The 16,198-nt window shown below is 43.8% G+C and overlaps 4 protein-coding genes and 1 non-coding gene across 15 annotated transcripts; 1 reads left to right on the top strand and 4 right to left on the bottom strand.

Annotated features, from left to right (window-relative positions):
• Positions 1-30: 30 nt before the first annotated feature.
• LOC125983865 (tubulin epsilon and delta complex protein 2) lies at positions 31-3,489 on the bottom strand. Its single transcript, XM_049745561.2, has 9 exons — positions 3,048-3,489; positions 2,619-2,662; positions 1,805-2,300; positions 1,665-1,715; positions 1,502-1,580; positions 1,083-1,227; positions 719-811; positions 250-437; positions 31-174 (listed from the first exon to the last, which is right to left on the bottom strand). Exons 1-9 carry the CDS (start codon positions 3,149-3,151, stop codon positions 31-33), a joined length of 1,344 nt encoding a protein of 447 aa, XP_049601518.1. The 5' UTR covers positions 3,152-3,489.
• trnat-agu (transfer RNA threonine (anticodon AGU)) lies at positions 2,884-2,957 on the bottom strand. Its single transcript has one exon. It is a non-coding gene; the product is annotated as a tRNA-Thr (tRNA).
• hmox2b (heme oxygenase 2b) lies at positions 2,964-6,495 on the top strand. Of its 4 annotated transcripts, none has more exons than XM_049745601.2 (7): positions 2,964-3,005; positions 4,048-4,146; positions 4,634-4,725; positions 4,917-5,034; positions 5,130-5,621; positions 5,741-5,864; positions 5,940-6,495. In XM_049745601.2, the coding sequence occupies exons 3-7, from the start codon at positions 4,655-4,657 to the stop codon at positions 6,065-6,067; spliced, it is 933 nt and encodes a 310-aa protein (XP_049601558.1). In that variant the 5' UTR covers positions 2,964-3,005; positions 4,048-4,146; positions 4,634-4,654; the 3' UTR covers positions 6,068-6,495. The 4 variants fall into 4 exon arrangements, with proteins under 4 accessions (XP_049601558.1, XP_049601557.1, XP_049601556.1 ...); XM_049745600.2 differs by lacking the exon at positions 2,964-3,005 and adding an exon at positions 3,024-3,137; XM_049745599.2 differs by lacking the exon at positions 2,964-3,005 and adding an exon at positions 3,511-3,565.
• A 499-nt stretch (positions 6,496-6,994) lies between these two features.
• Positions 6,995-10,799, bottom strand: dnaja3a (DnaJ heat shock protein family (Hsp40) member A3a). 8 transcript variants are annotated; one of them, XM_049745522.2, is made up of 13 exons: positions 10,557-10,799; positions 10,178-10,302; positions 10,018-10,101; positions 9,740-9,946; positions 9,418-9,570; positions 9,092-9,239; positions 8,941-9,005; positions 8,723-8,851; positions 8,528-8,643; positions 8,329-8,426; positions 8,023-8,149; positions 7,907-7,933; positions 6,995-7,875 (listed from the first exon to the last, which is right to left on the bottom strand). In XM_049745522.2, exons 1-11 carry the CDS (start codon positions 10,771-10,773, stop codon positions 8,037-8,039), a joined length of 1,455 nt encoding a protein of 484 aa, XP_049601479.1. In that variant the 5' UTR covers positions 10,774-10,799; the 3' UTR covers positions 6,995-7,875; positions 7,907-7,933; positions 8,023-8,036. The 8 variants fall into 8 exon arrangements, with proteins under 8 accessions (XP_049601479.1, XP_049601478.1, XP_049601480.1 ...); XM_049745521.2 differs by having other exon boundaries at positions 6,995-7,933; XM_049745523.2 differs by lacking the exon at positions 7,907-7,933 and having other exon boundaries at positions 6,995-7,799.
• A 494-nt stretch (positions 10,800-11,293) lies between these two features.
• LOC125983835 (proton channel OTOP2) lies at positions 11,294-15,124 on the bottom strand. The gene is made up of 6 exons (XM_049745480.2): positions 14,637-15,124; positions 14,422-14,558; positions 14,280-14,338; positions 13,340-13,608; positions 12,374-13,245; positions 11,294-12,274 (listed from the first exon to the last, which is right to left on the bottom strand). Exons 1-6 carry the CDS (start codon positions 15,064-15,066, stop codon positions 12,104-12,106), a joined length of 1,938 nt encoding a protein of 645 aa, XP_049601437.1. The 5' UTR covers positions 15,067-15,124; the 3' UTR covers positions 11,294-12,103.
• Positions 15,125-16,198: the final 1,074 nt, after the last annotated feature.

Below are 16,198 nucleotides of genomic sequence, written 5' to 3'. Positions count from 1 at the left end.
AAACAATCTTTTTGAAAAGAGGATCAATCCTTACTCAGGCTCGGAGTCCAGGACGATGGCAGGGAAACGCTGACCTCCTTCACCTAACAGGGAGTACAAGTCTCTCAGCACACTGCGGTTGGTACACGAAGGGATGATGGACGCCAGTTGAGGGGACAGAGCGTCCACTAGAGCCTGTGACGAGGACGGGTAAACGCCATTGGCTCATTTATGAAATATTCCAGAATGAGTGCATTGCGCAATACTCACCTGCTGCAGGTGAACCTCCTGCTGCAGCAGAGCCACTCGCATCCTGATGGCCTCCAGCTGTCGCAGCTCGGCCTCTGAGGCGTAAGTGACGGTCACAGGAAGACGGCTCGTGATCGCCTCATCTTGTACCGGCTCGCCGGCGTGAAGACAAACGGCGTCCGGCTTACATCGATCCCACGCTTCCCACGCTGGTGAAAATTGTTTTTAGAGTGGGTGCAACCGTAAGCCTAAAATATTTGGTGCCTTAGCTCGATGAGCCAGGGCGGCTCAAATGGCTTTCACGGGAAATGCATTATGGGAAATGAATTTTTAATCGCATACCTGCCCACCTCATCAAGTGTCAAATTAAACTACCAAGTAAATATTTAATCCGTCCATAACTGAAAATGGGTTAGGGTACTAATTGTGGAATAAATATGTGACCACGGTTCCCTTTAAAATGGAATTAGCATAGTAATAATAAAAAAACCTTGTTTCGCTCGCTCTGCAACATTCCGAAGCTCCGTTGCTGTTGTTTGCAGTGTCTCGGGCGTGAGGCAGGAGCGGCAGTTTTCTTTCATCCCTGCAAGGATTCAAACAATGCGAGGTGTTCAATGCAAACATGCTTTGAAGATGTTACGGCTTGCAGTCTTGCCAAAAAAAATAAATAATAATTGAGTCAAGGAGAAGCGCAAGAGTGAAAATTCCTAAGACAACCACTTCCAATCAGCTCTCAGGCCTCTACCAAGGTCAAAGTATAATTAAAAAGCCTGGATTGGATTCAAAATGTCATAGTTGTTCCTCTTCTCATGTTTTAGTCTTCTGCCAAGGTTAATTAAAAACTTCGACTGTACCCGCTTCCGCGCTTTGCTCTGAGGTCTGCTGATCCAGAAGGTTCATCGTTTGGCACTGCTGGTCGAGTTCAGCAACCCGGTGAGTCAGTCTGTCGACCAGACTTTCGATCTGCTCTGGGCTTCCAGACGGCCAGTCCTTGGGAAACTGTAAATGTCACATTAACAAAGGATATAAGTATCCATACTTCTGGACCAAGTTATTTTCTAGATTTGCAGGACCATCGGTTGTTGAGTCCCATTCAAAATGGATTGTGTGATTATTTGAGGGCACTCTATGGGGAGTCTAGTCTTCAATAAACGTTCTCACACACGTCGACTGTGAGGCAGATGTGCTAACCGCTACTCGAGTGGGGAAAATGTGCGCGAGAGTTTTCCCACCAAAATTTGGCAGGGGTCACTCGAAAAGAGGAAGGATATACCGTTGCTCTCATTCTCTCCATGAAGCGACTCCTCCCAGCCGCAGGTTTCCTTTGAGCGGCCATCACTTTGTCCCACATTCTGTCCAGGAAGGAAATGGCGGAGTAAGGAAAGTAAGAAACGACCTGTGTAACGGTCGGACGAAGAGGGAGCGATTTTACACACCTGTTTTGCTTGTGCCTCAAATAAATCCACTCTTCCTTCTGCTTGCTTTGTCTGGATGGAGATAAATTAATGTCTCAAAATGGCAGATTTCCACATAATGCAAACCAGTCACGTTCCTATTTAGTAGGTCGAGCATGTACCTTCTCGGTTGAGGCAGACTTCCATCTCCCATGTCTCCTTTGTCATGTGACGACGTAGCAGCTGAAACGTTGGTCCGATGCTCACCACTTGCTGCGATATTAGCTCCGGTGATGCTCACTGGGGCATTCTGCTGAGAACTTTTTACAGCGTGATGTTGGATGGTTTTCAAACGGGTCCCATTTTTACGCGTGGTATTTTTACACCTTCCGGGACCACAGGTGGTCGAGGAACTCGATGATGCCCCGGACTTTTGAGGCGCTTTTTTGTCAGTAGTGGTGGACTTGAGGGTTGTTTTGCTGTTTGTCGGATTTCCAAAGGTCTTTAAAGTCGCCTTTTTAGGTATGGCAGCAAAGTCATTTCGAAACTGAGTGGGTTTGTTTCCCTTGTGGTCTTCACTGGTAAGCCTTTTGCCAGTGCGCACGCAAAGAGCTTTTTCTAATGCTTTCTCAAGCAGCATCATTTCTTGGATCTCCTCTGGAAATGATATGGTTGGGTCTAAAAAAATACACAAACATTATTCCATAATTTAGACGATACATCTACGATATATGAGGTACACTAGCACAATCTAATTAGCTCCATATTTCCTCAAATATTAGCCCCATGTCAGCTAACTAATTGCAGTGTGATGCACCCAGCGTCATCCACTTAAATAAATAAGCACCTCAGCACAAATAGAAGACATTTTCCTGAGCATCGAATGTTCCTCCAAAGTGACTCACAGTTATTTAACACAGCAGTTTTTAATATATATATTTTTTTCCTTTTCTTTTTTTTTTCTTAATATTACCGGGGATTTTTTCTTAATATTACCGGTCAGAGCATCATTAGTCGGTTCTGGTTCTTCTGGAGCAGTCCTGGAGGGAAAAACAGAATGGGAAAAATCATATATAACTAGGAAATTTTAGCAACTACATACAATAGTCAAATTAAAATTCATTTAATTTGATCCACATTGACTTGATATATGCTTTTATTAAAAGATGACATTTTCGTTACTTAATATATGACAACAGCAATACAATCGTGCCTGTTTAATACACCTAGTTAAGTAACATTACGTCACATCGCGTCAAAAAGGCACTGCTGGGATTCGAACCCAGGATCTCCTGTTTACTAGACAGGCGCTTTAACCAACTAAGCCACAGCGCCAGGTGCCCGCTGAGGCGACAGTCATCAAGTTGAATCGGCAGTAACTAGGTAAATATTACTGCTCCTTGTCGAACAAAAAAGGGTACTTACAGGCTATGTAGAAGGTCTTTGTATAACTGAATGCGACCATTTACCCTCGCCTGTTCGTCTTTGCACGACTTGATGGCTGTCTCGACAGAGGTAAGCAGCGACATACTGTAGTTGTTGTGCTGTTCTGAACTTTAAAAAAACATAAAATTGGGATGAGTTGATTCGAAAGCGTCGAAGTGTGCCGTTATATTTCCCCCAGAAAACTAACAAGAAAAAATTCGAATCGCTATGACCTATACGGAAGTAACTGACAAAAGTTAAAATAGTACTAGCAATAATGACAATTCTTAATACGCTTGTGAGCCAAATTACCCCGTTTGACAAAACACGAACGACTTTTAATTACATAAAAACCGACAAAAGCAGGAACGCGACTTTTGTATCCTCGTGGTTTGGAAACTGGCCCTTATTTTTTCCTGTTTTCAATCACATGGTCATATCACGTGATGCTCTAAATATTATTGGGGGTGGAACTTGACATGCGCAGTGGACGTCTAGTTCAAGTGACTGGAGTGAAGGTTAGTACGGCGTTATAGCAATACACCATTGTGCCGTTTTAAATCTGAACTCTAAAAGTGTACAAAAATAATCATATGTTACGTTTGAATCTTAAATTTGCTGACCGTCTTGTTGCAAAACTTAGCCGAGACCTTTCTAGGTATTAGCGTGCGTCTTGTTAGCAAAGTTAGCTGTTGTTATTGTTGTCATAATGACGTTTTTTTTGCAAAACTCTTCCTCAAAGAAGCAGTGTATTAATCGTATAGAGACGAAGGTTGTAAATCTCTCATCAATAAAAGTTGACCAAATTGTAGCCGTGCCATCCATAATCTACGTGAATCACAGCGGGCCTCTTTGTTTTGCTGTTTTTTTTGTTTTTGTTTGCTAGTATTAGTGTAGTTAAACTACCGTTCTGTCCTTTTAACCTACAGTCCCATTTAACTTTAAACCAGGCCTGTTTTTAATCAGCTTTCAACCGACCGTTGCTTTGTCATCTTCCCAGAGGCTGATATCTTGCGGCATCACCACCACCGTAATCTCAGGGAAATCAACACCACAGTAGGGCCACCTCTTTTTCCTGATCCGAACATCTGGCTCTTTGGTAAATAAGCAAAACATTGACGCAGAAAATCCATTCACTCTTGGACCCAAATTTAACTAGGTTGTACTTGCCTTTATATTCTTTTGATTCTGATCTTTACTCACACAAAGTTAACACAGGTTTGTTACTAAGACACATTGGAGCTGTTAAAAAAAAAATACAAAACATAATGCACAATGTTATTTCCTCATTTTTGTTCTGTCATCAATGCATGTGACTGCTTCGTATAGTATAAGGCAAAGTGATTACTCATCACAAACGGTCTCACGCTTTGTACCATTGTACACAATACAACGTCTGACGTCACATTCGGCAAGCAATACAGGTGCTTTATCCGAAATTCTGACTTGACAAAGTTAGTAATTGTCTGTGGCACCTCACCAAACACAATTTTATATTTATCACACTATCAATCACAACTTTGATTTTCCATTCAATCTTACACTCTTGGGGGCTTTCCATATTTTTGGTGTTTTATGATTTCTAGGGGCGGCAACCATCAGACAAGATGGCCGCAACGCCAGAGACTGTGTCCAACGGAGGAGGGCCCATGCACAAGGAGAAAGACGACACCCTCAGGTTAAACCTCTTGGATTTTTAGTATTTCTTCAAACAGAACCAATTGATTAATATTAAAGGATCATTTTTGCAAGTATTATATCACACAAGTACCAAACTATTTTTCTGACACCGAGAACAGAAAACTAAGATGTTGACATACCACCATCAATATTCGTGACCACAGAACATTATTCCATTCTTCTCCCCAGGCCCGATGATTTATCAGAGATGCTGGCTGCTGGTACCAAAGAAGTCCATGAAAAGGCAGAGAACACACAATTCGTGAAGGATTTCCTGAGGGGTAGAATCCGCAAAGAGCTCTTCAAGGTGAGGAACAAAGATGAAAGTAACACAGACGGTTTTGATGGAAATGATATATATATCATTATATATATATCACGATTGCTATTTTTCCCCACCAGCTGGGCGCCGTAGCTCTCTACTACACCTACACAGCCATGGAGGAGGAAATCGAGATGAACAAAGAGCACCCCCATTTCGCCCCACTGTATTTCCCGGCCGAGCTGCACCGCCACGAGGCTCTGGCCCGCGACCTGGAATACTTTTACGGCCCTCAATGGAAGAGCGAGATCAGCTGCTCCCCGGCCACACAACGCTACGTGGAGCGCATCCACCGAGTGGGCCAGGAGGACCCGGCGCTCCTGGTGGCCCATGCCTACACCCGCTACATGGGCGACCTGTCCGGGGGCCAGGTGCTGAAGAAGGTGGCGCAGAGAGCCTTGAAGCTCCCTCCCACGGGAGAGGGCCTGGAGTTCTACCAGTTTGACGCCATCGACAACGCCAAGGCCTTCAAGCAGCTTTACCGTAGCCGCATGAACGAGCTGGAACTGGACGTTGACACCAAGAAGAGCCTGGTGGACGAGGCTGTCAAGGCCTTCCAGTTCAACATGGAGGTAAGACGCCACTCTTGTAATGCAGCCAAGGACAGATACTTTGTTGCAGTACTGAGGTAAATCCCGAACTGTGAAAACTTAAGACAGACAATATTAACAATGGTTACGGGCATGAACAGGTTTTCGAGGAGCTGGAGGAAATCGGGAAAACCTTCCAAGAGGAAGTCTCCGAAGCAGGAATGCCCGTTCATGGAGATACGGGAGGTGACATCAGCAAATGTCCCTACTATGCTGCCAAAATGGGTACGCTTTTGTTTTTATAACATACTTAGCACTCGGCCTACTAAGCACTTTCATTTTTTGTTCCTCTCACTTTAGCGGCAACAGGTGGGACGGCGTACGCTTATCAACTGGCCATGGCCATCCTGCGGCACCCCACAGGGCAAGTCCTCATCGCCGCGTGGTTCGCTGCTTTAGCCGGCGTGGCTGCCTGGTATCTGATGTGAGGAGGGGAAACACTGAAGGGCAGGACGCTGGAAGAAGGCCTCAGGCTCAAAGACCAAGTCAAGTGTATTGAAAGCTGCCTCGTGCAGCCATCGGAAATCTGCCTGGATGTAATATTCCAATGTGTTAACCTGATTGACCCCTCACCCTGTCTATTATTTTTTCTACCTCCTTTACACCATCCGTCCGTCCTGTTATGTCATCACATCAGGTTTTCTCTCACTTTCCCCTAACTTGACAGATGATGGAAGCACAGGTCTTGATGATGTTTAATAATTACTTGGTCAAAACATATGCACATGTTGCGGAAGAGCGTTCTTAGTGTTTTTGGCTATACAGGGACTCGATTTGACTCAGGAAAGAAACGGTTTTACCAATAGAGCGGTTTATTCCTTACACATAATATTATTTGATATTGCAGTGTGCTAAACGGTTGATGTACTGCTAAAATAAAAAAAATGGGTTACATTTTATCATTCCTACACGGGCCTTTCATGTTACCTATTTCCTCACGTATCCATTTATGCAAGTGCAGAGATAAATAGATGGGATAAATATTTTTTTTCTTATCACGTATATTAAAAAATATCCCAAGTAAGAGCTGGTTAGTAGAATATTGTACAATTTATTGTAAGAATCTGTAGATGTGTTTTACAGATGTCATCTCAGCTATGCGCAAGATCGCAATCCATGTTTTATTTATTGGATTGGACAATAATGAGGAATGGGATTTAAAAGAGCAATGGAGGAATTTTGGTATCATGCTTTGACAAGTGAATGATTAGTGCTAAGTATTTGGGAATTATGCACCAGGGCTTGATGCATTAGTTTAAAAAAAAAAAACTGCCTTTTTCTTTTTTTTTTTTAAACATTGCACAGTTTAACCCCAACATGAATGACAGATCAGTTTAATATGCCAAAGGAGTCTATTAATAACACTGCAATACTATTTAGCTTATAGTATGATGGTGTAGACAAAGGAGATTGTTGCTGTGTTTTTTTTTTTTTTTTAAATGGAGTAAAAATAGGGCACATTACATGAAGGCCTATTTGAGTATTTGATGGAAGGTTAGGTATCAATTTATAAAATAGTTTGTCGGTTGCATTCATATTTTTCCTTCCTTTAATTCATACTGTATGCTGGTTTATTGTTTTTGTGTACATGTAGTGTAATTGCACACTTTAGTGATTTTAATTTGAATGCTGACATTTTTAACTTCTGTATTTTCCCTCAGACATGGTGATATTATTTTAAAGGACACTCTAATTTCAAGGCAATACTGAGATCGTATTGTATTTTGGAGACTCTTGAGACAGTCAAAAGAGGGCAAAGCACATGTCCGGCATGCTAAGTCGAATGGAAAACAATGTGCATGCACTTGTATTGCTGCTCTCATTATCTGGACAAAACTCTGCTGTCTGAAATCAAATAAAACCCATGTGACTGATATATGGAATCATTTTTTGTTTTTCTGAAGTGGATCCAATAGATTGACACATGATAAGAAACTAAATGCTTAGTTTTACATTTATTACATATACACAAATTTAAAGATTCTCCGGAAGGCCAGATAAACTTTTCAAGTTATAAAATAAAATGAGCGTGTCAACATGTAAGCACGATTAACAGCAGGGTGTGTAGTGACAAACCTTTCATGATTGCGTCTTCGTATATCATTTATGTTTGTGGATGAGGAGACTGCTACGATTAGCCATCTTTTAGAGTCGTTGAGGCTGAAGTGGACGAAACGTTTTAATCAGCCAAAACGGGATCTTCTTTGCATCGCGGGATGCGTGCGGGAACGCCGAGGGCATGCCGGTCTTTGCGCGGGAGGACCGAGCCTCTCAACTCCAGGAAGACCTCTTACCTGGAAGACAATCAGAAATATACTTGAAATGCGATGAGGACATCGGAGCCCGATAGCCACAAACCAGAGGTGACCTGTACTCGTCCTACCTGGTTTGTGGCTGTCAGGAGGAACTAATCAATTTCTTGAGTCTGGCGAAAAAGCCCTCCTCTTGTTTCAACTGGCCTCCTTTTGTGTCAAGCCTTTCCTCAAATTGCTTACCACTGCTGCCCCCTCCTGGACATACATTCACCCCGCGTCAGACATTACTCGTAAATTAACTACTGCAAAACGAAGTGGTGCTTCAATTTACAAGTGACCTGATTTTTGTTGTTGGGGGGGCTATAACAAATTAAAAGGCATTCCCACTCATTTCAAGGTGGCGAAATGAATCGAGTGAAATGAGCAACATCTACCTGTGGTGGTTGCTGTGACGCCGTTAACCGTTCCTTCTACATCCGCCTCGTCCTCAGCGTAGCTCAGGAGTAGAGCTCTCTGCCGGTCCGTCAGCATCCTTCGAAGAGGGTTTAAAAAAAAAGAAAAAAAGCAACCGGCGTTATCCAAACAGGTCAGGTCTTGCGATGAATATCCACACGTCCCCCTCAAATGTCTTACTTGGGTACTCTAACTTTGATATGGACATAGTGGTCTCCAAATCCGTAGCCGCTGATGCGGGCGATTCCTTTCCCTGCCAGGTGGATTCTATGGTCTGTCTGGACGCCTGCTGGGATCTGATCCAAGGACCAAAGTCAAATACTTGACCACTGTTGTCCTCACGAGGCTTTTTTTTTTTCTCTCAAAAGTATTTACCGCTAAATTGAGCGTTTCGTAAAGGCCTTGCGTCTTGGCTGTGCCACCCAGGATTGCTTGCGCCACAGAGACGTAAAGGTCCGAGTGGATGTCGGCGCCATCCCGTCTGAACATTGGGCTCTTTTGGACCTGAAACCACAAACGGTTTACACTGAAGGATGAATTCCTGTCATTTCCTTAAAAGTTTATTTATTCAAATGCAGATCTGAACTACTCACCCTAAACGTGATGAAAATCTCCTTCTTTCCAACAGGCATTCGCACAGTCTGGCCATCCTCCACTCCTGAAGGAAAAAAATAAACATTCAATAGTTATTTGATATTTGATACTTTTATTGCTGATGGCGTTCACAATGGCGGCGTGACGGACCAGCGGGCACAGGAACCGTGACAGTTTTCCTCTGCTTGGTCTGTCCAGTCCCGCGGCAGGTGTGACATGGGTTGGAAATGACCGATCCCTTGCCGCCGCAGCGTCGACAAGTAGAGCGCATCACAAACGGTCCCGTGTTCACCGTTTCCTGCGGGACATTAATTGCGGTAAGGCACCCATTTGAAAGGAAATCTGCATTAGTGTTACAATGGTCATGGCGCATCCAGATGTTTACTAAAATGATTACGATTCGAGCCTAAGCCACATTTTGAGGTCATACATGCTTAGGAAGGAAGTGCGTTGAAGAAGATAGTAGATAGTATTACCGTGCCGGAGCCATTGCAGGAGTGACAGTGCTGGACCTTGGAGCCAGGCTCGTGGCCCTTCCCGTCACAGCGCTGGCAGGTGGCTTCAGTGTTGACTGTCATCTCCTTGTTGACTCCCTTGGCTGCCTGAGTGAACGTCAGCTCCATGAAGTACTGTGCAAAGAAAACAAAATACAAATTGGGGCTATGCAAACACTTTTTGATAAAAATGTTGATTTCATGACAAACAACAATACTGGGAGGAGATAAAAACATAAATGGAAAGAAAACCAACAAGCATCATATAATCTCTTAAAGCATCACCGTAATCTAGACAACTGACCTCCTGCGGCTGCTCAAAAATGGCATCAAAGTCTCCAAATCCGCGTCCTCCGGAGTATTCCCCAAAGATCTTGCGGAAAAGCTCCTCAGCGTTCACGTTTTGCGTCTGCCCGGACCAGTACTGCTGCCCGCCGCCTGCCTGTCCGGCGTTGAAGCCCGCTTGGCCATACGTGTCGTACTGCTTCCTCTTTCCTTCATCGCTGAGGACCTAAGGAATAAATGTTATAGTGGTTTGAGCCTTAAAAAAAACATTCGAAAGCTAGAAGGGTAACGCTAAACCTCATAAGCTTCAGCCAGCTGAGCAAATTTCTCCTTGGCTTTTGGGTCATCTTTATTGGTGTCCGGGTGGTACTTTTTGGCCATCTGGGGGACGACAAAGAAGCCGACTGTGGTAAAAGAGACAAAATACGTGTTGTAAATCTGCCCAGCAAAAGCAGACCTGATAGTAGGCCTTCTTAATCTCCTTCTGGGTTGCTGTGCGAGGTACCCCAAGGACCTGGTAGAAGTCCTGCTTATTGTTGGCTGAAGTGCTTGTATGAAATCCGCATTGAGCTGCTTTGAATCCTGGGAGGTTAAAAGACAGCACAGATACATCATGAAAAAAAAAATACAAGTTTTGGTAGGGAGTATCAACTATGAAACAAGAAAAAAAAAACTTAAGTCAGCTTTGACGATATCTACAGAAACTGCATACTTCAAAGAACACTCAAAGAACAATATCAAATAATTGTGAGGTAATTCAAATCGAACTGCAAAACAAAAATGACACCTAAATAAAGCCTAGCATTAGCCCAATGCTAAAACAAAACGTCACAAACCTGGTAGCCCTCTCAATGTCAATCCTTTCCCAACAGCGCCACATGCCTTACTCCCACCGGTCCAAAGCGTCCCGGTTCCAAACGTGCAGACGCCCCGGAGCGAGCCACGAGAAGCAGTGACAATAGCGCCCGTCACACGGAGGTGCCGGTGGTGCCCAGACGACACGATGAGAGTTAACCAGCGTGAGGAACAGCGGGCAGCAGAAGACGCCATCATTCCCTCACTTATGGTGCACTGCGCATGTCCGGAAGTCTACGTCACCGTATTACTGCGTCATATTTGTTCTGGAAACTTACCTCTTGAAATGTATAAATTGAAAAAATGGATAGTTGGTACTAACGTGAAAAGCAGTAAAATAGGTTTCCAAATTAAAGTTGTTAAAATTGTAAAATATGGTTCAAATTAAGTAAATATTAGTTCCTTTTAGGAGCGTGTAGTTGGCAGAGCAAACGCTGCCACCTGCTGGTGTTTATGAAACGTTTTATTTCTTATCGATAGATACCATAAGAAAGCATCATCCATTTGAAAAAATCTGAAATACACTTTTTGGGAAGAAATATATAGATTATGTTTTTTTACAATAAAATCCAGTTAATGTTTTTATGATAACAGGAGAATCCTATATGATAACTGTATTGCATCAAGGTCTAAAAAATCTTTAACTTTTTGTGTTATCTCAAGTAATAAATGACCAGAAGCAATTTGACCAGAATGACAAATTACACAAAGGCAATAATCATGACCACCTGAAATCATTTTTATTATTTTTTAATACACGCTGAAGCCTATAAAGAATGCAATTAATTTATTTTCGTTCAGCATCTGTACATTACACCTACACATGTATTTATTTACGGGGTAAAATAAATACTTTTCTCCCTTAATAATAAAATAAACATCATTAGCAATAACATCAGTCAAAACTTTACCACATTACTAAAGTGTCTTTAGAGAAACAAAATTTACATTCATATTGTACAAACATTTTGTGGAACCGCGCAAATGGCGGACACGTCAGCCTTAAACTGCACAGAAAGAGTGTTTGCATGCTTTTTCTATGCTCGATTTGGTTTTCTCATTATGTTGGCTCAAGTGAACACTTTTACTTGTTTGAGTGTGACTGGTTGTTCATTCAGAGTATAACAAACTTTCCCCCTCTTCTTGCCCAAAGTCAGCTTGGATAAATTCCAGCTTTCCTCTCATCCTAACTAGGATAAGTGGAATAAATCAAATCCCCAACCACCAGGCCGCGACTAGTACTGTGCGGCACAAAACGTTTGAAGAAAAAGATATTAATTTGTAAATCTGCATCTTAAAGTTTTGATTTAAAAATCAGGCACAGACTGGACAGAAGAAAGACGCTCACAATTTCCCCAAGATGGGACCGGCAACAACAACTCCGTTGAGTGTTGCTAAAGCTAAGCTAAAGCTAAGTTGTGTTGTTAATCACTTGTTGAAAAATTGCTTAACGTGAAACCGGTCTTCAAAAAGAGTTTGTGGACTATTGGTTTGATAAAAAAAAGAACAAAACACGGAGGTCGTCCACTTAAGAGATGACAAACACTTCCAAGAGGGCGGCCACTGAGTGCATGCGGTAAAAGATGGCAAAAGGCAGTCCGACATTCACAATGGCCGCCCACATGTTAAAGTCGTAGAATTCCGTTTCAGCCGGGTGGTCAAACTGGGGGCGAGCGCCGAACGCCGGCATGATCCACAGCTGGCGAAAAGAAGCAAACGTTAGCAATTTTGTTGTTTTAAAATAGTTGAGTGTAAAAGATCAGCGATGGGTTCGCCGGGTTGGTAAAACGATACTCACAATGATGTTGGCCAACATTAAAAAAACGGAAACTTCCTTCAGGACTCTCCTCTTCCACGTCAGTTTATGCGGGTAGTGCACGATGCGGTTAAACGGGTCCACCGCCGGCACCTCCATCTCAGGCTTGGCTCTTATTTCCGATCCTTGCAGACCGTCCATCTCTTTGCTGTAGTGCTCCACGGCGTAGATGTTGGTCATCGTGGTTATGTGCTCATGATGTTCTTCGTGGAAAGGCTCCCGGTGGAGACCTTCGACGATGAAGAAGTTCTGCAGCCCGATCTGGATCACCATCAGTATAGCCCAGGTCAAGTTGAGCCTGTTAAGGTGGCCCTGGGCTCCAGATGCCACCATGGCGACTATCGTGAAGTAGCTGATGATGAACTGCCCCATGGAGGTTCCCACCAGCAGGCCCACGTCCAAGCTACGTGTGGGGTTCTTCTCTGAGTCGTGTTCCCGGCGGTCCAGCTTGTAGATGGTGGTGCCGACCAGGGTGGCCACCAGCATCAGGCTGATAATCACGATGTTTATGATAAAGTGGATCAACAGCGCTTGGTCTCTCTTGCTGTGGTCATCTTCTTTGTCCTCATTCATCTCCATCTCGTACACGATAAATGTGGCCAGGGCGGCGAAAACCAGCAGAACGCCCACCAGGGGGCCAATGAGTGCGTCTTTCAGGTGGAACTTGTGTGCGTGGCCGTGGCTGTGCGGGTCGTGGGCCTTGCCCAGTCGCCCGACGTTTTTCCACATGACGTAGGCCATGGCCGAGGCGAAGAGGCTGTACTCGATGTTGAAGGGGTACAGGTAGAAGTAGGCGTCTTTGAACAGGGTACAGGACGTGTGGCTGCAGTTGCATTGGTCCTCGCCGTAACTCGCTGCGGCGGGAAAAGAACGCGGGCGTATCAGATCCGCTTTGAAACTCAAATGCGGTTTTGAGCTCAAACGATTCTCAAATGGCATCTTCTGTACCTTTCTGGATGTAGATCATCCGTCCCCACATCTTATGAGAGCTGTTGTCATGGTGGTCGTCGGATTCGTGCGTGTCGTTGCCGTGTGCGCCACCGTGGTCGCCGCCGTGGTCGCCGCCGTTATCGCTGCTGTGGTCGTCGCCATGGCCGCCACCATGGCCGCCACCATGGCCGCCGCCGTCTGGGTGGGCTGTTTGGTGCAGGGACTCGTCCGTGACCGCAGCCATCCACAAAACCAGATTAATGGAAAGGACGAGCATCAGACCGCACCTGCCGGGAAATTATTCAATCCAATTTAATTCCTCAAAAATCTTTTATTTACTACACATAATGTTTTATTGCTGATCGATCCATGCCAGCAACTCATAATGACAGACGGAACAATAAAAAATGCTTTCACTAGATGGCAGAAGGTCAGGGAGATTTTCTCATGAATATGTGCCTGAACCGGATTTTATTTGTTTCATAGTTGACTACCCAGAAAAGGAAAAGAATGGTGGTGCCAATTTTTTTCTCAATTCTCCACCTATTAATACTTGCGTTGCTGCTGCTGTGACGCAAAAACGTTTTGTGGTTGCTTCGCTGGTGTGGCGGAAATCCACCTTTAGAGACACGGGCAGCTTCATGCATGTGTTTGAATGGAATGATTTGAAAATGATTTACTATTGTATATGCGGATTTACGCTTAAGCACTTCTTTGTATAATGAGATGGAACTTGAGTCTATTCTCACGCTCATGCAGTTCAGAATTTAACCGAAACATTTAGGGGAAAATAGACCGCAAGAGTCGAACAACCAGTTCAGAACCACTTGTGACGTCAATCCAGAACTCAGTGTCAATGTATCCGGCTGTCTATACATCCATCGTCCGTCCATGTTTTTGTACATATATTAAAGGGCCGTTGCCTGTTTTAAAGTCAGAAATCCAAATCGTGGCTTACCGTGTAAGGTTCCTTTGGAGCTGTACGCAGTCTTTGGCATGGACCCACATGAAATATGTCTGATAACAAATTTTCCAGTTAAAACCTTCGGGGGTCATTCCAACAATAGCTATTGTAATGAGCATGCACACTTGACATTTACCTGCACAACAATGAAAATAAGTTGGACCACAGGAAAAACAATCTTGATGGCCGACTCGCAGTGGAGGTAGCCGACGTAGCTCGCTATCTTGAAAATGTCCATGATGATACTGAGGAGTCCAAAGAGCACCATTCCTCCTGCAAGATGGACATTATGTTGACACTTATGTATTTGGACCCCCCCCCCCAAAATATGGATTTGTCAAGATTCCATACCCCTGAGCCAAACGGGTCCGGCGTGTTGGTCCCTGTAAGCCACCGCGTTATCAATTCTGGCCGTGAAGATGATGTAGTAGATCATCCAGATGCAGGTGAGGATGAGGATGATGACCATGAAAATCTGGAGGTCTGACATACTGATGTCGACGTGCTCGTAGGCGCTGCCGCTCACCAACGCGATGCCCAACATCAGGATGTTGATGAAGATGACCCCGGACAGAATCCATCCCCAGTTTCTGTCTCTTTCCTTATTGGGAGAACTCGTTTTTTCGTTCAGGTGCTCGGGCTCGCCCGTGTTCTCCGCCACGACGTCGTGCTGGGAGTCGACGTCGTGACCATCTTTGCTCATCCTGCAGGGTTCACAGAGCTTCCCGTCGGCAAGACAGTTGCATGGGATGCCCATGTTCAAGCACATGTCCTGCGACATAACATTGCATTTGAATGACCGGCCTCATCTGAGCGCCTTTTCGAGACGTGACTGGTTTTACAAGCTTGCCCACTGTTTGCCGTTCCCCGTAAAGAACCCGCCCAGGTTCAAATGTTTCCGTGACTGGAATCAACATAATTGGCACTTTGAGATTGCAACACAGGTTCGACTGAGTTCGTCAGCAAATGGCACATAGTTTCCATCTATTGCCAAAGTCACAATACTCAGTACTTGTGCTTCATACAAAGAGGAACAAAACAAACACACTGAATAGAGTTTTTACTTTCACCTATAGACAGTTGGCAAAACCTTTGTAGTGTTCACACAGTGATGAAAAAAAGCTAAGTAGCGTTAGCTCAGATTTTCGCGCCATTTAAACAGCACATTCTAAGACTGACTTTATTAAATTTGTTAAGAGTCATTTAACCTTAAAAATAACTCATTAAGATCTACACTTTTGTAGACAGAGCAACATTGTGAACCGGCTAACAAAAAATAAGCTAAATTACCAATGCTAACAGGAAAAATGCACTTTTCTGTAACGTTAATAAGTCACATGTGCGTCATCATTGTTAAAGACTAATAAGTCCCCAAAATATCAATAAATCAATCAAAATCTCATCTACAGTTCAGTTTACCTCTGTCTATTTTATTTGTATTTATTTTTTTGCGTCTGCGGAAGGTAACAAGCCTATTTTGAAAAAAGTAACAAGCTTATTTTGACAAAGTAAGTAATAGAAAGTACAAATGTCCATTTTCAAATGAAGGCATTAAAAGTAAAAATGTCAGATTCCTAATAAGTCTTTGTACATTGTTACTCTCACCAATAGCATGCACTCATTCAAAATACCCCCGAAAAAAACAGAATGTGGAGGTTGGGACCTTACCTGTAGGCTAACTTGACCGCAAGTGTGGGATGCAGAGGTGTGTGTTCCCCTTTTTATAAGCACCCAAACAGCTGGAGAAGCCATAAAGGTCAATAAATCTGTCGTGAGCCGCAAAACATATTGTGGGCAAACAAGGCCTGTTTTGCTCAAAATATTCCACTAAAGTTCAAAACTTAATTCCCGGTAATACCTTTTTTTCACTAATTCCCATCGCACACTGAAACCGGTTCCTTCTCATAACACAC

This window comes from Syngnathus scovelli, chromosome 16, assembly GCF_024217435.2.
Source record: "Syngnathus scovelli strain Florida chromosome 16, RoL_Ssco_1.2, whole genome shotgun sequence".
NCBI classification, from domain to species: domain Eukaryota; kingdom Metazoa; phylum Chordata; class Actinopteri; order Syngnathiformes; family Syngnathidae; genus Syngnathus; species Syngnathus scovelli.
The sequence above is the reverse complement of the archived record's forward strand: the minus strand, read 5'-3'. Positions and strand labels throughout refer to the sequence as shown.